Here is a 23823-nt window from a genome sequence, read left to right as displayed (position 1 = left end):
ATCAAAATTATCATTTGCCCCAAAAATGTCACTTATCAAAATGAGTTCTTTGGCTATAAAAAATAACTATTTTTCATTCCTTCTTAAAAACCATTTGCTTCAACAGTGGTTTTAGTGAAGAAGTCTTATATTACACCTCAGGCTGTGCCCCTTCTATGCCAGCAAGTCCTATATTAATTAAAGCTGGGGTTACTTGGTTATCCTTACAATGGAGTAAACCCTCAGGAACACCATCAGATGAAGGAATTTCTTATATTTTAGAGATGGAGGAAGAAACTTCAGTAAGTATGTATTTTAAATATGGTATTTAAAACATTTCAGTGTGACATTAATCCTGATACAGTAGATATTGCCACAATAGTTAGATCGTTTCCCAGATGCTTTGAAACCTTGGTTGGTTACTGTTTGGGAGGGACTGGAAGTGAGGGACAACTCAGCCTTTTGTTTTCTTGATGTGTTGGAGGGGGTTTTGGTTTTTATGTGTGTTTGGATACATTTTATGCCTGGGAACAACACAGACTACACTTTAAGTATATGTGTTTTGGGGACTTTAAGTATATGTGTTTTGGGGAAAATAAAGAGAGGGAAGGATCACCACAGCCTTAGACTAAGCAACTCTAAAAGATAAGAAAAGAGAATGTCTCCCTTCTCCAACTGTGTTCATGCATTGCTTCTCCAAGTGCCACAGAAACTTTGAAGAGCCTCACAGACTATATAGTGCAGCCTGAATCTAGTTACCAGTGTCTCATCTCCTGTAAGCTAGACCTGAGCTAAACAAGAGTTAGGCTGTCTTCTCCTAGTTATATATAGTTCCATAGCTTTTCAGAGTTACTTTGAAGCAATATGAGTCAAAACTGGCTTGGTCCATAGACAACTAATGAGAACATACTGTATAGCACAGGGAACTCCATTTAATGCACTGTGGTGACCTAAATGGGAAGGAAATCCAAAAAAGGGGATATATGTATATGTATAGCTGATTCATTTTGCTGTACAGCAGAAACTAACACAACGTTGTACAGCAACTATACTCCAATAAAAATTAATTTAAAAAATAGCTTGGTCCATTCTAGGTGTATACCCAGAAGAATTGAAAATACATGTTTGTACAAAACTTTGTACACCAATGTTCACAGCAGCATTAATCATAATAGCCAAAACGTGGGAATAACCGAAATGTCCCCATCAACTGATGAATGGATAAACAAAGTGTAATATATCCGTGCAGTAGAATACCATTCAGCCACATAAGGGAATGGAGTACTGACATATGCCACAACATGAATGAGCCTTGAAAACATTATGCTAAATAAAGAACCCAGTCACAGAAAACTGCATATCGTGTGATTCCATTTCTATGGGTATAGGCAAATCCATAGAGATAGAAAGTATATTGGTGTATAAGAAAAGAGAGAAAGTGACTGCTAACCAGAAAGTAAAGTACAGGCTTTATTCTGGAACTAGGAATTAAACAATGGTTTCACAAGCTTGTGACTATACTATAAACCATTGAACTTTATACTTTAAAAATGGGAATTTTATGGTTTGGGAATTATATCTCAGTCTTTTTAAATTTTAAAAATAACATTGGGAAAGTATAAGCATTGTCCCTGGGGCTATAAATAATGCCAAACTAAATAATGCCAAACATAAGTGACATCACAACCTGCCAGCACAACCAACTATTCATCTATTCACCTAAACACAGTTATGTGTTCAGGGAAAGTTAAATATGTTAAATAGTTATGGTTTTGTTTAGCTCTTGCAACATCTGTCTGGGAAATTCCTGTTAGTTCTAGGGATAAGCTTACTGATGGTGATGTTACCATTGTCTCTCATTTTCCCTCAACACAAAGATCTTCTCTTGGCTACTGTATTTACTGAGAATAAGTGGTCTTCCCCATCCTCCTACAAATGTTCAGTAGCATTTCTGGATCTGTCTACTCAAGATAGAAGCATCAAGGTGAAGATTACCCTCACCCAAGCATTAATCACATTGCACGTAACAGAAGATGAAGAGGACCTGAGTCTTTTCACATATTCCTTATTCCCCATATTTCTGCTGTTAGACCTCTAATGAAGACTTATTTTCCCTTTCCAGGGATATGGTTTTAAGCCTAAATATGATGGAGAAGACCTTGCTTACACAGTGAAAAATCTCAGACGTAGTACAAAGTATAAATTTAAGGTAAGCTTTGAAAGCCCTTGAAAGATTTGCTTGTTGTTCTATTGTTCCTGTTTTAAAGGCAGGTACATGCCTCACTCCTGTGGGATTTTTTGGGTTTTTTTGCGGTACGTGGGCCTCTCACTGTCGTGGCCTCTCCCGTTGCGGTGCACAGGCCCCGGACGCGCAGGCTCAGCGGCCATGGCTCACAGGCCCAGCCGCTCCGCGGCATGTGGGATCTTCCCGGACCAGGGCACGAACCCGTGTCCCCTGCATTGGCAGGCGGACTCTCAACCACTGCGCCACCAGGGAAGCCCATTCCTGTGGTTTTTTTAATTTATTTATTTATTTATTTATTTATTTATTTATTGCGGTACGCGGGCCTCTCACCGTTGTGGCCTCTCCCACCATGGAGCACAGGCTCCGGACGTGCAGGCTCAGCGGCCATGGCTCACGGGCCCAGCCGCTCCGCGGCATGTGGGATCCTCCTGGACTGGGGCACAAACCTGCGTCCCTTGCATCGGCAGGCGAACTCCCAACCACTGCGCCACCAGGGAAGCCCCCTGTGGTTTTAAATCTTAAATATTTTGGCCTTTTCAAATGAGCTTTAATAAGTTTTACTTTCTTACTATATAATAATGCTTCTCAAACTTTATTTAAATTCAAAACAGTCTCAATGTTTTACAGGAGTCTTATTTGCAAAACGTGAACAAAACATCTTTTAAAATGTGGATGTCAAAAAAAAAATGTGGATATCATTGAACATAGTCAGAATATGCTTTTTTGGCAGGTATATCAGAAAAAAAGTAATGATATTTTAATGCTCTATCTAGTGGTGCACAGTTTCAATTGTCCAGTCACTAGTAGTTACTTGATGAAGTTGATATCTACCATGTTTCTTCATTGTAAAGTTGTTCTTTTTCTCTTTGTAATAAGTATTTTGTGAATACTCTGTAGACATCTTGTTCCTCATCAAAGTTTCACCCACTAGTTTTAACACCCATTGATAATTCTTGCCTGAATCAGTTATTCAGTAATCATGATTAATGGTTGCCAAGTGGTGATTTTTTAAATTTTATCATTCCTTCTACATTTATTAATTTGCATTATACTATAAGGAAAAGCTTTCTTTTCTCATTTATATCAGTATGAACTCATGGATTCCTGTTTACTGAGTGGGTTATATTTTGTTGCTATGGCTATAAGTTATGAGGTTCAAATTGTCTTAGATTTGGGAGCCCTTGTCAGGCTGACTTCTGAATTTTTTTGACATGTCCCCACCCCATCATTCTTTGAGCCCACCCTTTCTGGAACATGGTATTTCATTCTCATCTTGTACTTTCTCTTCGTCAACCTTGATATTGGCCATTTCTCAAAGCACCTGGGTCCTTTAAGTGGACAATGGTATTTAGAAGTCAGGATCTGGGTAGTAAGTATACTTAATGCTATAAGGGTATTGGTACTCCTGGGCATCCTCTCAGTGGACAAGGCTAAGAACTAGATGTATGTGTGTTTGTCTTGTGTGTGTGTGTATACACACACACACACACACACAATTTACATGCACAAACACATTTATATTCTTATTTCTAGAATATCTATTTTTAAAAATCATGAGTTTGCACCAAAAACCTCCATTTAATCTAGTGCCATGGGTTAATTCTAATTTTCTCCCTTTCCTTATTTCTAACTCCCGTCATCATCAGTGAGAAACTTTGCCCCACATATGTTCACAATATTTACTTATTGGATGAAACTCCTCCTCTTTCCTTTATATCCTTCCCTAGAGTCCTATTCAGGGTGCTCAAGTTTCTACTAGGCAGACACTGCTGCTTCCACCCAACCTACCTCATGTCATTCTTGCTTGCTTGAGGCCTGGAGACTCTACGTCTTGCTCACTTGAAGCAGTAGCAAGCTTTGAAAATTCTTCTCCTATGGAGACTCCTGAAAATTCTGTATCTTTCCTAGTATTTCATCCATTCTAGGATATATTTTAGCTCTGACTTGGTTGGTGATATGCATTGCTATTTCTTGGTAGACAGTGCTTGAATTGCTAATATACCAGTTAATATAAGCCAGCCTACATTTTTATGCAGAGGTTTTCCCCAGACTGTAACAGGATGCTTATTAGTTGATAAATTCAACATTTGAATTTTCCTACCATTGCTTGTTTAAACAACTTATTTCAAATAAATGATAAAAGCCATCGTAAATTGTTTTCACTATTAAAAAGCAAAAGATAACTTTTATTACTCCTTGAGAACCTATGAAAGAAAATTTTAATGATAATGGGAAATTTGATTATGCAGTGCATAATGATTATATTTGTCATGGTTTATTTTGTATATTAGCTTCATTTTTAAAACTTCTGATAACACTGGGTCATTTTAATTTTCAAATACAGTTTTTATTATTGACAAGATTTATAAAATACCTAATTAGTATTATGTACATTTATTCTAGTTTTCCTCTTATGGTGTTGGATTGCATTTTTGCTTTAGGTAATGATTATCATACCAGCAGATCTTCAAAAGAGAAGTTGTTAATGTCTTTATAATCTGCTAAATTTATTTAAAAATTCTGGGGGTAAGGCCTAGCAATCTGTATTTTAGTAGGCTCTTCAAGTGATTCTGATGCTTGTGAAAATTTGAGAACCACTGATCTAGAGGAGGGAAAAAAATATTAGGAAATAGAAAATGGTGACTGTATGAAGTTTTCTAGAAGCTCAAACATTTATTTTGAATCTGCCATGCACTGGGTGCCAGCTGAGGTGGGGTTGAATCATTAAATCCTACTTCTATTGTTTGACTCTTCCTTTCTAGCTTGACATTTGCAGTCTCCTCTTTCAAGCAAACATATCAAAATAAAATCTTAACACTCTAAAAGAAATCATAGAATACTAAGCAAAAGCAATAAAAATATTATAATGCAGGAAGTAGTGACTAAATAGTATATTATTGTTTGTAAAGAAACAATAGGATACGATTAACATAAAATTCTAATTTGAGCAAGTTTACCAAATGCCAGAGTTCTAGGTTGTACAGTAAGGACAATCCTAGGACACTCAAAATACTATAACAAAATTAGAACAAAAAAATTTAAAGGACAAAAGAAAAATGAAAATAAAACTTTAAAGCATAAGAGAGCAATGAGAATTCTTAAAATCATTTCAAATTCAGAGTGATAAACAACTGAACAATGCTAATTCCATCCAGTGGTTCACTTGGAAGCTGGGCTAGGACCTAGTGTCCAGATTTTCAAGAAAGAGTTAAAACCATCAGAGACTAGTGGCCAGTCCCTATGACTCTGGGCCACTAGAAAACTAATGCCTTATTTCCTGAAGTTCCTGAAAAAATATGTTTTCAAGTAGCAAGGTTTCTAAAAGTCAGGGTCTGAGTACCTTGAGCTGAGAACCCTTAGATACCTTTACTTCAGCTTGTTACTTGTTTTTGAGGCCTTCTCACAGGTGAAGAGAAATCAAAACAGTATCTGGGTCCATCAATTTCACTTATCTTCCATCCTTGAAATTTGCTCATACATCAGCATCTATGACAGTACAGAGTCACGTTCCCTCTTCTTTCTCATCTTGTCTGTTGTCATTTTATGATGTCTCCCTTTCTCCTCTGCCCTATCTAAGTGTGGCCCAAGTTTAGTCCTTAGTTCTACCTGGAATATCCCTTTCTGCCTTGGATATATCATCTCTTTGCCTTATGCGAGCTGTCATTTCTGTCCTAAAGAGTACTAAATCTCCAAACCTGTTCTGTATCACTTTCAAGCTAATTGCTCACCTTCTAATCCAAGTTATATTTTATACCTAATCTGTCTGAAACACAGCTTTGCCTCCAAAATATAATTTCCTTAATTTGCTATAAGGTTCTTTATATTCCAACCCATTCAGTTTTTTAACTGCACTGCCTTTCACTTCTTACTTGAACTGGCTCCCTCACCACACTGAATACTCATCCTTCCCTGAGCAGAGCTCACTATTTATTATTCCCTTCTGCTCCTGTACTCACATCTTTCTATTCTCTCTTACCCAATCTTCCCCTTTTCACTGCTGTTGTCTATGAAAACCCAGTTATCACTTCCATTTGCTTTTTCAGAGCCTTTCTGGACCATTTTAGGCCATAGTAATCTTTCTTCTGTTGCCTAATTCTTTTGATATGCATATTGCCTGTCTGCATAGAATCTGCACAAAGATTCTAAACTCTGAAGGTAAAAAGTGCACCACACCTAGAGTTACAGTGCTCCCTCTGTGGTGGACAATAAATGAATGCTTTGATTATTCGTAAAATTTGGGGGAAAATACGGTTTTATACCTTACTGGCTAACTGAAGTAAAAGGCAGTGCTGACATATATAGCTTTAAAAACATAATTAATGGACCTTATGGTTTTTATGGAGTCTGCTTTTACTTTAAAAGCTTCCTCAGACTTCCCTGGCGGCTGGGGGGCGCGGGTTTGATCCCTGGTCGGGGAACTAAGAGCCCGCATGCGGCACGGTGCAGCCAAAGATTTTATTAAGTATATAATTTAAAAATAAGAGCTTCCTCTGGAGGGGGCACTGTAGGGGTAGGGGACTAAGAGGTACAAACTACTAGGTATAAAAAAATAAGTATAAAGACATACTGTACAACGCTGCCATATTTAAAATGGATAACCAACAAGGACCTACTGTATAGCACAGGGAACTCTGCTCAATGTTATGTGGCAGACTGGATAGGAGGGGAGTTTGGGGGAGAATGGATACATGGATGTATATATATATGGCTGAGTCGCTTTGCTGTGCACCTGAAACTATCATAACATTGTTAATTGGCTAAACTCCAATATAAAATTAAAAGTTTTTAAAAAAAAGACATTGGGACTTACCTGGTGGTGCAGCGGTTAAGAATCCACCTGCCAATGCAGAGGACACGGATTCGAGCCCTGGTCCAGGAAGATCCCACATGCCGCAGAGCAACTAAGCCCGTGCGCCGTAACTACTGAGCCTGTGCTCTATAGGCCGTGAGCCACAACTACTGAAGCCTGCACACCTAGAGCCTGTGCTCCGCAACAAAGAAAAGCCACCACAATGAGAAGCCCGTGCACCGCAAGAAAGAGTAGCCCCCATTCGCCACAACTAGAGAAAGCCCGTGCGCAGCAACAAGGACCCAACACAGCCATAAATAAATAAATAAATTTCTTTTTTTAAAAAGACATTGTACAATACAGGGAATATAGAAAATATTTTATAATAACTATAAATGGAGTATAACCTTAAAAAATTGTGTATCACTATACTGTACACCCTGTAACTTATACATCAACTATACTTCAGTTTTTTAAAAAAATCTTCCTCTAGTTGTGAGGTTTAAGTAAACACTGTACTATGTTGAAAGTGTTTTGACCCCCTTTGAAGTCTAATTTGTAAAGCAGCAGAGTGAGAAAACATCCTGAAATTCTATCTGAATATGTGGGAGGACTGATGAGGAAGCCTGAGCAAAACTGAACAACTGCACTAAATTTTACTGAGTTCTCATGGGTTGCATGAGTTATTTGGGGTAATAGATTTTATTTAGATCCTCGTCTGTAGTGTCACGTCATAGTGGTCCTCACCTATGGCTCATTCATTCTGCCAGTAATTATTGAGCATCTGCTCTATGATAAGCACTCTTCTAAACAGTAAGAATTCAACAGTGATCAAAACAGCTAATATCCTAGTGGAAGGAATAGACGACAAACAAGCAAACAAACATTAGATAGTGATAAGTGCTATGCAAGTTAACTAAAATAGGGTGAGTTGACAGAATGACTGGGTAGTCGAGGAAGTTCTGGAAATGACATTTAAACAGATCTGAATAACAAGAAGGAGGTGGCATGTCAAGATTAAAAAGAACATTCCAGGCAAAGGAAATAACTGCTAACGTAAAAGACTCGAACCTTTCGAGTGGAGGTAGTCAGGGGTGGAATCACATAGGGCTTTGTAGATAAGAATTTAGATTTTATTCTGGTAAAATGAGAAGCCATGAAGCTGAGAAGTGATAAAGTCCCTCTGGCTGCCATGTAGAGAATAGATGAGGTTAAGGAAAGGAATGGAAGCTGAGAAACTAATTAGTAGTATGTTACAGTCATTCAGCAAACATCAAATAAAGGAGGCTTTAACTAAGGTTGTGGTAGGTATAGAAAACAGAGAAGTGGAGGTAGAGTACAGGATTTACTAATAGATTTGACAAATAAGTTTAGAGAAAGGATCAAAGATCCTTCTAGATTTTTGGCTTGAGTAACTAGGTAAATGGTAGTAGTGCTTATTACTGATGGGGAAGAACAGAGATGGAGCAGGTTTGGAGAAAAAATCATATCAAGTTTGATACTGACTTGAGGAACTTTAAGTTCAGTAGAAGAGATAGGTAAAAATATAAACATAGGGCTTTCCTGGTGGCTCAGTGGTTAAGAATCCGCCTGCCAATGCAGGGGACATGGGTTCGAGCCCTGCTCTGGGAAGATCCCACATGCCGCGGAGAAGCTAAGTCCATGTGCCACAACTACTGAGCTTGCGCTCTAGAGCCCGTGAGCCACAGCTACTGAGCCCCGTGTGCTCTGAGCCCGTGCTCTTCAACTAGAGAAGACACCGCAATGAGAAGCCTGCACACCTCAACGAAGTGTAGCCCCCGCTTGCCGCAACTAGAGAAAGCCCATGCGCAGCAACCAAGACCCAATGCGATCAAAAATAAGTAAAATAAATAAGAATTTTAAAATATATATGTAATTAAATTTCTGAAGTGAAAAATATAATTATATTGAATAAGTATAAATTATTATAAATATGAATTATATTTATCTATTGTTGCACAACTTAGCTTGAAAAAATGAACATTTATTTAGCTCACAGTTTCTGTGGGTCAGGAATTCAGGACAAGCCTGGCTGGATGGTTCTGATGCAGGGTTTGTATGAGGTTGCAGTCAAGATGTCATGTGGGGCTACAGTCCTCTGAAGGCTTGACTATGGCTGGAGGATGTGCTTTCAAGTTCACTCAAGTGAACTTTTTGCCAGGAGTCCTCAGCTCCTTGCTGTCTCTTGGTCAGAGGTTTTAGTTCCTCACCACATGGGCTTCTCCATAGGGAAGCTACACATACCATCATTTCTTCTACATTGTTTGTCAGAAGCAAGTCATTAAGTACAGTTCAAGGGAAGAGGAATTAACCTTTATCTTTAAAGAGAGGAAATTCAGAGAATTTGTGGGCATTTTTTTAAACCCCTGAAGAATAATAAAAGAATAAGTTAAAGCAAGCCTAAAGCCCATCAAGTATCACCAGATTATAGCTTGTTCCAGTGATGACTCTTGTTTAGTATCAAAATGTTAGACTTATACTTGTATTTTCAAGACTGATTCTAAAAGGGGATTATTTTATACCTGAATTTTCTTCATATATGCTAAGTCCCTTTTTTTTGTTTTTGTTTTTATTTATTTTTTAAATTGGGGTATAGTTGTTTTACAATATTGTGTTAGTTTCTACTGTACAGCAAATTGGTGTTCCCTGTGCTATACAGCAGGTTCTCATTAGTTATCTATTTTATACATATTAGTGTATATAGAGACGTAGATGGATCCCTTTTTGTTTTTAATGCTGAGTCCCTTTTGAAGACAAGCAATTCTCACATAAATCATTTGACTGAGCCTAGTTGTCTCTCATCACTTTTGGTCGTTAAGCCAATATCATTAGGTATCAAACATTAATTATTTTATGTCTTTGTGTTCTCATCATAGGTTATTGCTTATAACTCAGAAGGTAAAAGTAATCCAAGTGAAGTAGTTGAATTTACTACATGCCCTGATAAACCGGGAGTACCTGTAAAGCCCTCAGTTAAAGGAAAGATACATTCACATAGTTTTAAAATAACTTGGGGTAAGATATTATGCATACTTGTATATCATTACCTTTATATTTGATTAAAATGATTTGAATATTTAGATCATTTTTAAGATACTTGAATAAATTTGTTAGCTCAAGTAAGTTCAGTAAGAAATGTGAGACTCATTTACTGTTTTGAGGATGGCTTTGTAGTCACACATACTAAGTTCAGATTTGATGGAGGAAGAACTTGGGGTCCACTGTAGAACTTTGAGCAGGGGCAGCAATGTGTGAAATGAAAGATTACTGAACTTGTAGCTACAGTTTCTTGTCATCCTGGTTTTCACGAGAAATTAAAAAATCACTTATTCATTTAAAACAAAAATTAATTGAGCACCTGCTTATGTACTACCTTATGCAAAAATGAGAGTAAATGAGATGCTGGAGTTAACTTTTTAAAAAATCATTGCAGGTGATTCTTCTTTCTTTTAGAGCAATCCTGAGTTTGGTATTCTGTCTATTATGAGTTTATGTGATTTTTTTAATTGTGTATACTCTGCCTAATAACACTTTTGCTTCTTTGGATAGACCCACCAAAAGACAATGGAGGCGCAGCCATCAATAAATATGTAGTAGAGATGGCAGAAGGTTCTAATGGTAAGAATATCTATTAAAAATTGATATTTATACCAGTCTACCTTTACTCTTCATGATTTTAAATTTTGTATAATCTCTTTTTTTTCCTCTTGATTTTTTCCTTTGTTTGTAGCATTTAAGATTTTGTCTATTATGACCCACTTTAAGTTGTAATCTCCAGAAATACAGTGACTGAAATGCAAGGCTGCTGTATAGCTATATTATTTTATTTTTTTCCCTCCTTTGTTTGCACTGCTCAGTTCCAGTATACCTAAAGTCTTCTGAAGGTTAGCTTACTCAGTTAGATTTATACCCAGATGTATCAGAAAAACCATCTTCTAAAACTTAACTTACATTATACTAGTTTTAGTAATAAAGTCTTTGCCTAGTAAAATTTATTCTTGAATCACACATTTAACAATCTTTATTTCTATCAAATGGCCTATTTCCTTGCAAAAAATAAGGATGTCTTTTAATTAAGACTAAACTTCCTATGGTATTGGTTCTTTCTATTCTTTGTGTGTTATAATGTTATTACCGGCCCAGTAAACACATTTAAAATGTTTAATTAAAAGTAAATTATCAATCTAAGCCAAAGTCTGTACAGAGTTACAGAGATATTTCACTTCAGCAAAGCCATACAAATTTGTCTAGGAAGCTGCACACATAAAGAAAATTAGATCATTTCCAGGAAACTCAAAACAGGCTTAAATTGTTTCTGACAAATTACATAAACACTTACCTAGTGAATGAAGCTAGGATACCTGCTGTGTCTATGATACCAAAATGTTAAACATTACCTGGTACCTGATTGAACATAATTCTTCACCTTACAGGAAACAAGTGGGATATGATATACAGTGGAGCTACTAGGGAACATCTTTGCGATCGACTGAATCCAGGCTGTTTCTATCGTTTTCGAGTTTACTGCATCAGTGATGGAGGACAGAGTGCGGTAATACTTACATGCAGATTTTTTTTTCCAAGTTTGGTCAAATGAGATGAGATCATCAGATGCCACCTCAATTATTGAAATAAATCATAAATGTATAACGTAGGTGGTTAAATTTATAGTGACCACACTATTCTAATACATATAGTACTTAGCTTATGGTCAAGGTCAAAATTCAGTGAATATCTATTGTCTGGTTGCTGTTTAGCTTTGGGAGAATAAATATATGAAAACATTGCAGACAATTTTATAAAGATAAATTTTAAGATGATGCTCAATAATAACCCTACCTAACAAAAATAGAAACAAAATAATCGTAGGCTTATTTAGTGTACCGTAAATTATGTGTATCAGGACAAACCATAAAATACCATTTACTGTTTAAATACAAATTCTAAATATCCACTTATTTCAGAAAAGTTTCACCATTATTTCACTTATTAGAGACCCCAAAACCAAAATGGACTTATATGTGCCATTGATTATATATGAGACATTTGTAATGTTCTGGAGAAGTATGTTTTTTAATAGAAGTGATTTTTTAATGAATTCAACCAAGAATGTTTCTTGGAGCATTCATAATTGTTATTATTTTTCAAATGGGATTTAATGCAATGAAAGTAGGGTTTTTTAATGAATTATAAGCATTTTGTTGAAAATGAGAGTACTGTGAAACTGAGTTGCAAGTCCTGCCCAGCAGGCTTTGGATCCAATTGCTTCATTTTCTTTAATAAGAAAATCTTCCTAGGTTTAAAATAAATGCAAACCCCCACTCCCCTCCCCCCCAACAAAAAAACACCTATCTTTCTAATATAGCATCTATAGTATTCTTATATGAATGCCTTTCTGAATAAGGTGATGACCAAATATTTTATTTATGTTTGGAATAAGTTTAAGTGTAAACCTTAATACAGTGCAGATAATGAATATGGCACTGAGTTTGTGTCAGTGTTTTTAAGAGAAAGTTTTTTAAAATAAAACTAAAAGATTTTTTTAATAGCATAGAAATTAAAAGTAATACCAAATACCTGGAAAGATGCCAAATACTTGGGAAAACTTACCTGATTTTTAAATTATTTTTAGGGTGAAAGAAAGAAGGAAAGATTTTTTTTTAATAATAAATAAATTAATGTTTAGGTTAAAAATACAGTCAGGTGGACAAAATAGTCTAAACCTCCTGAAAACAGAGCAGACAGCATTTACAGAATGTTAAAACATCCTTTTTTAGAAGAGATTTGTAGAGCCATTTGGACATGATCAAAAATAATGTCCATTAGGTTATATGGAGGGTTTTTTTTGTTGTTTTTTTAATTATGGAAAGAAGAAAAGAGAGGGTTTTTTTGGGGCAGGGGGGTTCTGGTAACTTTCTTTGTATCTAGTAGTCACATAATACATGTCTATTTTATTTGCCTGTATAAAATTTGAGTTTTAATGATTTAATTGGGTTTGATTTTATTCAGAACTTTATTCCTTTTCTGTTGATAGTCAAGTACAGTTTCAAATTATTGGTGCAATCTTTGTGTTTGTCTTATTTTCCTCTAACAAAAGCAGTCTGATTATTTGGCTTGGGGCATTTTCGTTTTGTTTTTGCTTTTGTTTTGGCAGGTATCTGAATCTTTACTTGTGCAGACTCCAGCTGTGCCTCCTGGCCCATGCCTCCCTCCCAGATTACAGGGTAGACCCAAAGCAAAAGAAATACAGTTACGATGGGGTAATTTTCACTTTGGTAATAAATTATAATTAAGTTAGTATTAAATATATTCCTCTTGCTAAATTGCATGAATCTTTCCACCTTTAGGACCCCCTTTGGTCAATGGTGGATCACCCATTTCTTGCTATGGTGTGGAAATGTCTCCTGTAGAAAGAGATGAACCCAGAGAAGTTTACCAAGGTTCTGAAGTGGAATGTACAGTGAGCAGCCTTCTTCCTGGAAAGACTTACAGCTTCAGACTGCGTGCAGCTAACAAAATGGGGGTACGAAGACGGAGCTGACTGAATTATAATCACAGTGGTATTTCATATAACATACGTCATTGTACCCATTATTTGACCATTTTGCTTTCAACATGCAACTCCAAATTTTACAATTTTTAATAAGCCTCTGTTGATAAATAAGAGAGAAGTCAGTGTATACCATAACTTAATTGTTATAGAATCTCACTCAGTATTTTCAAACCCCACTTACACTATGTGACACTTTGGACTTTAGCTAAGCTAAAGCTTGCCTTTCAGGCAGTGCTAATAGGGTTTACTTTGTGAAAAGAGTAGAAACATGATCATAAGATGAAATACTTAGAGTTATTAAGTGTTTTGAGGCTGGTTAAATGCAGCATTTACTTTGTTTGCAACTAGTTGTGATTCATTTTTTGCCTAAAGGAGAAAACTTACATTCTAAGCATTCTGGTTATGTGTGGGTTTTTTAAAAAAAATATTATGTATGTACAACTCCATAAAATGGACAAAACAGGTGATGTCTCCATTTTACTGCTGAGGAAGCTGGGGCTCAGAAAAGCTAATAGCTGCCCCAGCAGTCACACAGACGAAGAAGTGGTGGAGGCCAGCCACTTCCTCAGACCCCAGAGCCAGCGCCCTTTCCACCCAACTGTGACACCTACCGTCCCTCTGAATTAAAACTTCTCTAAGGACAAAGCAGTGATTTCTTACTTTAACTGAGTTAGCACTGTGTTTCTTTAAACTACAGTATAAAATTTCATAAAGTTAAACTGACAAGTCTCTCCCCATTATTTCAGATTTTAGTAAACTGTGCTGTTTTATGTCTCATTCTCCAACTGAGTTCATTATATCTGTAAACTTAGTTACTTTTAAATTTCTTACATGCCAGTTTTATACACTTGGTTGGTATTCCTTACGTACGTCATTCCTTCCTTTCTGAAGTCATGATCTTGTCAGCCCCTCAAGGCTGCAGTACACTGGGATTAACATCTTTAGTGCTAGTGTCTTTAACCTATATTTTCAGGTTTGTGATAACCTGTCAAAATCATCTTAAGTAAATATTTGTTCTCTGTATTTCCAGAGAATTTAATTTTTACACCCTACTAAAGCTATTCTAAATTTTAAGATATAATTTATGCCCATCACCTCTCATGCCTTTAATTGGTATCCATTTCTTCACCCTTCACAGAATTTTTTCTTATTTATTTGACCAACCCAATTGCTGAATGCCCCGCCCTTTTTACAAAAACCAATTCATGAAGTAATAGGGGCAAGTGAAGAAACTATAGTAAATGAAACTTTAAAACACCCCACATATTTACTTCCATGATCATAATTAAATCTTTACTTTCTGTGATTTCTTTTAGAATTTTATGTCCAATTAGTCTTAAAGGAAAGGGATGATGAATTTGATTTTTTGTGAATATTTATGGAGAGCTGTGCAGTTGGTAGGTGAAAAATGAAAACACTAGTCAATATTTGTTTTTCTAGTTTGGACCATTTTCAGAAAAATGTGATATTACTACAGCCCCTGGACCACCAGATCAGTGCAAGCCCCCTCAAGTTACATGGAGATCTGCAACTTGTGCACAAGTGAATTGGGAGGTATTGTAATTTCCTTGACTTATATTTAAGTGATTGAAACAGTTTATATAAAAGAATAAAGACACTGTGCATTCATCTCCATAAATTATACAAAGAGTAAGTCCTAGTTAAATTCACTTGGTAAAAAGTGAATTCTTTTTTCTCTTTGAAGCATTTAAATAAGGTATATTTACATTACAAGTATTTAGATTCTTGTTTGTGATGTGCTTTGTATTTTATCAAAGGCTTTGTCTCGGTACTGAGATATTTAGCCACGGTGAGCTTAATGTTCAGAGCAAACATTCATAGGAATTACTATAATACTATTTCTCTTACGTTTATTATCTCTAGTATATTTATTGCATATAGTAATAATCAATAATGATAATTACATTTTCATTTTCCTTTGAAATTTAACAAAGAAAATGTCCTTGTACGATTTAACATTTATATTACTTAATAGAGTTGTTTTGAAGTATATTTACATTAAAGTTCTATTTCTAAAGTGTTGCAGTGATATTTCTACTTCTAATTGAAAACAAAGTTATACTTTTGACAAATCTTAAATTCAGGTGGCCTTAATGAATAAAAATGTAATATTGAACAGTTTAAATTCTGTTAAACATTTTTTAAAAATCCAAAAACAATTCAGTTTTTTATATGCTCAGGTAAAGAACATTTTTGCCCAAAAGCTATTTAATCATGTCAGGACTTAAGACCTTTATCCTCTTCTTAATTTAAAGGTCCCTTTGAGTAATGGAACTGATGTCACTGAATATCGATTGGAGTGGGGAGGAGTTGAAGGAAGTATGCAGATATGTTACTGTGGGCCCGGTCTCAGTTATGAATTAAAAGGACTTTCACCAGCAACTACCTATTATTGCAGAGTCCAGGTAAAGGCGGTCAGGGCCTTGTCACTTACTCTATCCAGAGTTTTGCGTCTTGTGAGCATTTTCATGATCGCGTCTTTACCTTTTGGGCTCTGTTAATTTGTAGGCTCTGAGTATTGTGGGTGCAGGCCCTTTCAGTGAAGTAGTAGCCTGTGTGACTCCACCATCAGTTCCTGGTATTGTGACTTGTCTTCAAGAAGTAAGTGATGATGATATAGAAAATCCCAATTATTCACCGTCTACATGCCTTGCAGTAAGCTGGGAAAAGCCTTGTGATCATGGTTCAGAAATCCTTGCCTACAGCATAGACTTTGGAGATAAACAGCCCTTGACTGTGGGAAAGGTTACAAGCTACATTCTAGACAATTTGCAACCAGATACAACATACAGGTACACAGTAAAAACTATGTTAATTTTTGCCTAGACCAGAGGGACACTTTAAATAGAATAATCATAAACTAAACTTTTTCTTTTTTTTTTAATATGGCACTTAGAATACGAATTCAAGCCTTGAATAGCCTTGGAGCTGGTCCTTTCAGCCACATGATAAAATTAAAAACTAAACCCCTCCCTCCTGATCCACCTCGTCTGGAATGTGTTGCCTTCAGCCACCAGAACCTTAAACTGAAGTGGGGAGAAGGAACCCCAAAGACATTGTCGACAGATTCTGTTCAGTACCACCTTCAGATGGAGGATAAGAATGGAAGGTAGGTGTTTCTAATTGCTTCTTTATATAGTTTCTCAGGTCTTAAGTACATAAATTTTTTTAACAATAGAAATAAGTTTTAAAAAACAGAGTTAGAAGTCTCATAAATAATTTTTAAGTATGCCATTTTTGAAACATCAGAAGACATAATGAAGATTTTCTGTTTATAATTGGGAGGGTGATGCAAGAGAGAAAAAATTAGGGGAACTATTAGTTGGCTCTCATCTCTAACCCATTTCCTCTCTTCAAGCTAGTAAAAGAAACGTAATCTGTGCTGGAAAATAATCTCTTCAGTGCTTATTTCCAGCAAGAGGCAGTTTTTACAGTAAATCATTGATTGGCTTAAGGCCTTTGAGATCCTTGAAGGCAGGGATTATATCTCACCCTCCTCCACACCCTCACAGGGCCTGCACACTAAGTGAATGCAGTAGTTTACTTCCTCACCATCAGATCTTAGACTCTCTGAATAAATAGTCCAGTCCCCTGGCTACTCAGGTTCTTCTCTGTGCTACCATCCTTTACAGTCTCGTTACATCCATGCCATATTTTACCCCACTAAATCATGCATTTGAATTATAGTGTTACTCAAAATAAGTGTGGTGTAAATTATTCAAATTCCAGTCTGGGTAATTTATTGATATTATATCCAAAATAAACAATGCCATATATCTTTCACAGCCGTTACTCTAATCTTTTAAGAATTTGGTGGGTTTTTTTGTTGGTTTTTCTTTTTTATTTGTTTGCTTTTTCACTCCGTTTATTAGAAATAATTTGTATGTCTGATAGATTCAGAGTACCAGGGACAGTATTTCCCAAGATTACTTTGTTTTTTGTGTTGGGTTTGTATCTTAGCCAAGTATTCAATAATGGAATATTCAAGGTACTTGTATATAAGTACTCTCTATCAGAAGTACTTACACATTTAAAATAGCATACAGAATTAAACATACTGTATCAACAGTAAGAGCATTACACAGAGCAAATAGTATTGATCATTTCCTGAAATCTGTGCCTCTATGAATGTTCGCCTTTGTTCTTGGCAGAATTTTATGTACTGTTTGTAGCCTTATCTCTGGAAGGAAATTCTTTGCCTTGCCACAGGTTTTTGGTATAGCCATTTATCTTTAATATATGTTGTTACTGTTAGGTTAATTCTTTATTTTTATCCCCTTTCTAGCATTTACATTTGGGGTAGTGCAAGAAGGTTTACTGGAAACAGGTTTAATTGGTGTTTGGTTGAAAGATAATAGAACAAAGATTCTATTAAGTATAGATTATATTAGTTTATATTCTTATTTTAGAATTTTAGCTGTAATTAATATTTAGCTAGCATCTAGAGAATTGTTGTAGGGTATGGGGTATGGTCTTTGGCTGTGGAAAATAAATAAATTAAAACGTTTTATGATACTGTAAATTTACCATATAAACTTAATGCACTAAATCAATTTAATATCTTTCTTTAGTTACTTTCTTTTGACTTTTCACAACTCTTTACACTTGCTGTGGGATCATGTCAGAATGCTACCTCAGCTGTTCCCTGACCACAGGTTTTATCATCGTTCACCTTTTTTCGACAGTGGTTTTGCCACTGGTTGTTTTCCTATCATTAAAAAAAAAAAAAAAAAAAAAATTGGACATTCAAAAGGCAAGGCTTATCTAATTACTGCTTCTTGGAAATACTCTTACTAAAGATTATTAAATATTTCTTCATTTTTAATCTAACTACAGTTTTCAGACTGTTAGAACTATATGAGTATTCATTATTCATTCCTCAGTTTCCAAAAATTTTTTAAATAGCCAATCAAAAATTTGGGGAACATTCAGCATACGGATAACATATATGATGTTAAACTTTCCATTGAACAGTTCAAGTGGATATATTATCTCATACTGTTATGTAAATCTTAAGAAAACCTCACCAAATCAATTAAAATTATGCCTGGGAAAGGGAATTCTCTTTTTTATGTGACAAATTGTATGCCTATGACTCTAGTTAGAAATAATTTATATTGAAAATTGTGATGTACTGAGTATCCTTTAAAATGTAAACATTAAAAAACAGCAGTCAGAAACAAAGCTTATACCAGAAGCCTGAAGAGAAAAATTTAGCAATAAATTTTCAGGAAACCATGTCAAATTGGGAAATTTACTAATTCTGTGATTTTCATCATCTGCCGAAAAAACACAGATTTATTGTGTGACAAACCATTCCTGGCATTAAATTCTAGGAGTAACTTATTACTCCTAGGAGTAACTTATTACTCCTAAATAATGTCTGAACTGTATTTTTTTTTTTAGTGGTTTTTAAACGTTTTTCATAAGGTAGTCAAGGTTTATTTTTCATAGGAGTCATTTCCATTTTAGGTTTATATCCCTGTACAGAGGTCCATGCCATACATACAAAGTACAAAGACTTAATGAGTCAACATCTTATAAATTCTGTATTCAAGCTTGTAATGAAGCAGGGGAAGGTCCTCTTTCCCAAGAATATATTTTCACTACTCCAAAATCTGTCCCAGCTGCCCTGAAAGGTAAGTTATACATCCTCAAGTTATTTTCTTTAATAATAAATTAAATGCACTTTTCATAAAGTACTTTTGTACTATTAAAATTATCATCCAGGGGGCTTCCCTGGTGGCGCAGTGGTTGAGAGTCCACCTGCTGATGCAGGGGACACAGGTTCGTGCCCCGGTCCAGGAAGGTCCCACATGCCGCGGAGCGGCTGGGCCTGTGAGCCATGGCTGCTGAGCCTGCGTGTGTGGAGCCTGTGCTCCACAACAGGAGAGGCCACAACAGTGAGAGGCCTATGTACCGCAAAAAAAAAAAAAAAAGAAAATTATCATCCAGGATGTGTCCAACATTTAAATTATAAAAAGGAAATTAGACAAGCCTACCTACTGGGACTTTCACTTAATAATAAAAGCTATTTTATCTGGCATATTGATAATCAGACAAGTGCTGGTTTTTGTCACTGATCTTTTTAATAAACATAAAAGTACTAAACTGAATAGGTAGGCTCGTTTTCTAATAGGGTTGTTTGCTGTTTCCACTATTGTTACTTAAAGAAAAAAAATCACAATTCTGGTTGTTTTGAGTCATTGCTGTTTTCATTCGGATTTCAGGGAGAGAGCCAGGTCATCTGTTTAGCAAAACATAAATAAATACTTAGTTAACTTGAATTTTTAAATCAAATTTACATACATACACACATTTGTGTATATATTATATATTTAAAATTAATTTCAGCAGGGTTCTTACTTTAAAATGACCCTGGAAAGTAAAAAATACTAAAATTCCTCACCCTCTGAGGACAAATTACAAAGATTTCTGGTACAGTGTCCTGGATCATATACTTGAATGTATCATTTGTTAAGCAGATCCATAGTTAGCAAGACTGTTCTTTGAATAGTCTTTCTAATAATGCTGATGGATTTCACTGAGTTATTTTTCTGTTCCCTCATCTGGTTTAGTGTCTCTTTACCTTAAGAAGATTGCTGATTTTAACACCTTTGTACCCCACTATTGAGTGAGGCAGTCATATATGTGGTCAGGCAGCTAGGTGTATTTTTCAACTCATTCTCTTAGAAGATTTCTTAAATTATAAAATTTCATGTTCTAGTTATGCTCTTTGAAGTACCATAAAAGATGTTGTAGAACTGCCATTGGCTTTTTTTAGCTCAGGGAAAATAGTACTTATCTTTACAGATCTTTTAATCAGTCTGGCCATTGGAGTGCTTGTAGATTGTATGGCCTGGAGATGATAAGAGTTAGCCATTGACCGTTTCTCTGAAAATTTCAAAAATTCACTAATACTTATTTCAAGTTTGTAACTATGTTTTAAAGTCTGTTGATTTTGATTGAAACAAGTGTCTGTGTGATGTGCCACGTTAAAAATCAAGTAGAGCAGATTTTATTTATATTTGTTCTCTACAGCCCCCAAAATAGAGAAGGTAAATGATCACGTTTGTGAAATTACATGGGAGTGTTTACAGCCAATGAAAGGTGATCCAGTTATTTACAGTCTTCAAGTTATGGTGGGAAAAGATTCAGAATTCAAACAGGTATGTGCCAAAATATAATTCTATAGATACACACTTTCACCTTTTTCATTTTTATGTATTTTCAATGCAGGATTTGACTACCTTTATCTTCCTAATTCAAAAACATTTGTTCAGTGCTTACTATGTGCCAAAAAATAGTAACTACACAGTATATCAGGATTCAAAATCTTTGGGGTGTGAACTGCACTTAAACAGAGTATTCGTTCATTTGACAGGTATTTATTGAACTCTGTGCCAGGCACTCAGGATACAAGTGAACAAAAAGTCCTTGCCTCCGTGCAGCTTACATTCTAGTAGAAAAAGAGATTCTAAAAGCAGATAAACACATCAGTATATCATATGTTAGATAGTAATAAGCACAATAGAGAAAAAATAAAACTGGATAAAAGGATTAGGGAGTACTAGGGCGAGGGACAGCTAGTGCTATTTTATATAGGGCCGTCAGGTGACATTTGAACAGAGACCCCAAGGAAGTGAATATGGGGAGAAGAGTGTTTCAAGAAGCAGAAACAGTAGGTGCAAAGGCCCTGAGGCAGGAGTATGCTTGTTAAATTTACTGTACAAGACGAAGGCCACTATGGCTGGGGCGGCATGAGCAAAGGGAGGAATAATAAATGAAGTCAGGGCTTTAATGGTAGGGGGTCTGTGAGCGGGCATGGAGATCGTGTAGGGCATTATAGGTCATACTCTGACTTTTACTCCATGTAAAATGAGAAGCCAGTGGAGGATTTTGACCAGAGTAGGCACATGATCAGACACAAGATTATTGTGACCAGAGTAGGATGAGGACAGATGCAGAGACAACATTGAAGAGGCTTTTACAATGTTAGTAATAGTCATAGTTATAATGCAGTGTTGTAAATATGACAATTGACACAGTTATTATGGAAGCCTAGAGGAAGTATCACCTTCCTGGTAAAATTTCAAAGATAGGTTCCTGGTAAACAGTGAATAGCCGATGAAGTGGGCAGCTGTCAGTGTCATTATGACTTTTATAAAGAAGTTTTTATGCAACTCAAAAGCCTTATTTCTGTAAGCATTTCATCTGCTTCTTCCTTTTTGCTGTTACTCTTCTTGATTTTGAGAGCTTTTAAGCTGGGTTGTTTTCATTTTAGTTTCTTATTTTGTATTTTCTTTTCTCACTATTAAAAAATCATTCATCTGTTTTATTTCACTCTTCTGCTATTATAACTATTAATAATAGACTACCTTTCAATAAGGTATAATTTTTTCCTTTCAATTTTGCTAAATATGGAAGCATAATTTCTTAACCAAAATTACAAAAGGCCCCAAAGAGCTGGATTAAATTTGGCATGTGATTGTTTTTCTTTATTAAGCCATCTGCAAATTGACATGATAATTAGACTTGAATATGATTTATAGATAAGTAGGTTTCCTTCCAAGGAGGAAACAAAATTAATATTAAAGAAAATGTAATTTCATTACATATTTAAAGGAAATAGGGACCCCACATTTGAGTAGTATATGAATTTTAATAAACATATCACTACATGAAACAGCAGTGCTAATTCTAATTTAACTTAAAAGCTAAATTAACCCTATCATCAATTTTACTTTAGATTGTAAGCATACTGTAAAACTTAAAATACTGATTTCCTTAGAACTTCATCATATATATGCTCATCTAAATCTCTTAAATGTTTATAAAATTTTATGATTTATTGGCAAGTTGTATTCCAGAAGTTTAAAAGGTCATTTTTTAAGAGTTCAATCTCATTCATGGGATTTTAATATTTTACTTAAAATTGACTTGCTATTCAACACACATGTATTAAATACTACATATGAAGAATTTGAGGGGGCTACATTATTAATAAGTTACTGTTCTGATTTCAAGAAAGTTGTTTATTAGACGTTAGCAAGCAAGCAGAAATTTTATAATCATGACATTCTGTGTAAGCAAATAAAAGATCATGATAAAGATAAAACATACTTTGTTAAAAGGAATGATTTTTTTTTCCAGCTGGACTTTGGAATGTTTTCCAAAAGGATTATCATTAAAGGGAGTCTATTTGGGGAGTTGATGAGCTTAGGAGGAACCATGAACTCTCAAGTATGACTTGAGTAAGGCTCAAGAATGGAGTGTGTACAGTGGGGGAAAGCAGGGGGTATGCTTGTGGGATGAACTGGGAGATTGGGATTGACATATATACACTAATATATATAAAATAGATTACTAATAAAAAATAAAACTAAAAAAAAAAAGATTGGAGTGTGTAGTGGAGGAGGCCAAGTCTTAGTGGGTCTTCATTCTACAGCAGTAGGAACTGTTGATGTTTTTAAGAAGAGGATTATTATTTATAAGTTGGTGGTTGAGTTTCTAGGCTAGCCTATTTAAAAACTGTTTAACCTGCAGTGTTGCTGGGTTTGGGGACCTGGAAGCAAATTAGCCTAGCAGCAGCCAGTACTTATGACCCTGGGCCAAACTTAGAAACATATTGATTTCTTTACATTCTTCCCTTGCTTCATCCCTCTTTGATCAGTCAGTGGCTTTCACCAAACTCTTGCTGCCTTCTTGCTGCTCTGTGCCCTGCTCTGTAGCACCTCCCCGAGGCTTGGCCCCGTTCTCTAAAATTACACTCTTCCTCTGACTCTTGCCTCCCTCTCTCACATACATCATAATTCTCATATACACAGTATAACTGACCTTATTGCCATTAGGAAAAAGACTCTTTCCTTGGGAAAATTCATGTCAAAAGTCGAGTGTCTGCTGGCTCTTTAATCTTCCCAGAAGTGTATACATTTTTTAAAGCAAGTGCTTTTAAACCAAAAGCAGCATTTCAAGTGGTATAACAGGGTGAAGTGAAAATATTGGGGGACAGTAGAACCACTGTCAAAGCAGATAAGCACCATCTGGGAGTCTGTACCTAAGAGAGTTCTTGTGTCCAAGCTCATTAATGTTACAAATACCAGAAAAATTAATACAAATTGGCTTATAGGGGCTTCCCTGGTGGCCACTAGTTAAGAATCCGCCTGCCAATGCACGGGACACAGGTTCGAGCCCTGGTCCGGGAAGATCCCACAT

The 23823-nt window shown here is 35.7% G+C and overlaps 1 protein-coding gene and 1 long non-coding RNA gene across 5 annotated transcripts in view; one reads left to right on the top strand and one right to left on the bottom strand.

Annotated features, from left to right (window-relative positions):
• LOC132508666 (uncharacterized) overlaps window positions 1-23823 on the bottom strand; it is a 62104-nt gene that overhangs the window by 16836 nt on the left and 21445 nt on the right. The gene's annotated exons all lie outside the window — the stretch shown is intronic.
• The window catches only part of FNDC3A (fibronectin type III domain containing 3A), a 162873-nt gene that overhangs the window by 127213 nt on the left and 11837 nt on the right, over window positions 1-23823 (top strand). For 2 of the 4 annotated variants that reach the window (XM_060129009.1, XM_060129008.1), the window contains 13 exons: window positions 107-281; window positions 2102-2188; window positions 9911-10049; window positions 10584-10652; window positions 11468-11586; window positions 13189-13294; window positions 13382-13557; window positions 15028-15141; window positions 15864-16013; window positions 16117-16400; window positions 16505-16717; window positions 19081-19247; window positions 20650-20777. In XM_060129009.1, coding sequence (XP_059984992.1) covers window positions 107-281; window positions 2102-2188; window positions 9911-10049; window positions 10584-10652; window positions 11468-11586; window positions 13189-13294; window positions 13382-13557; window positions 15028-15141; window positions 15864-16013; window positions 16117-16400; window positions 16505-16717; window positions 19081-19247; window positions 20650-20777 — 1927 coding nt within the window. The remainder of the gene's footprint in view (window positions 1-106; window positions 282-2101; window positions 2189-9910; window positions 10050-10583; window positions 10653-11467; window positions 11587-13188; window positions 13295-13381; window positions 13558-15027; window positions 15142-15863; window positions 16014-16116; window positions 16401-16504; window positions 16718-19080; window positions 19248-20649; window positions 20778-23823) is intronic. The other 2 variants (XR_009536732.1, XM_060129010.1) reach the window with 2 other exon arrangements.

This window comes from Lagenorhynchus albirostris, chromosome 18 (genome assembly GCF_949774975.1).
Source record: "Lagenorhynchus albirostris chromosome 18, mLagAlb1.1, whole genome shotgun sequence".
Lineage (NCBI taxonomy): Eukaryota > Metazoa > Chordata > Mammalia > Artiodactyla > Delphinidae > Lagenorhynchus > Lagenorhynchus albirostris.
Note: the sequence above shows the minus strand (reverse complement) of the source record. Positions and strands in the feature narration are given on the sequence as shown.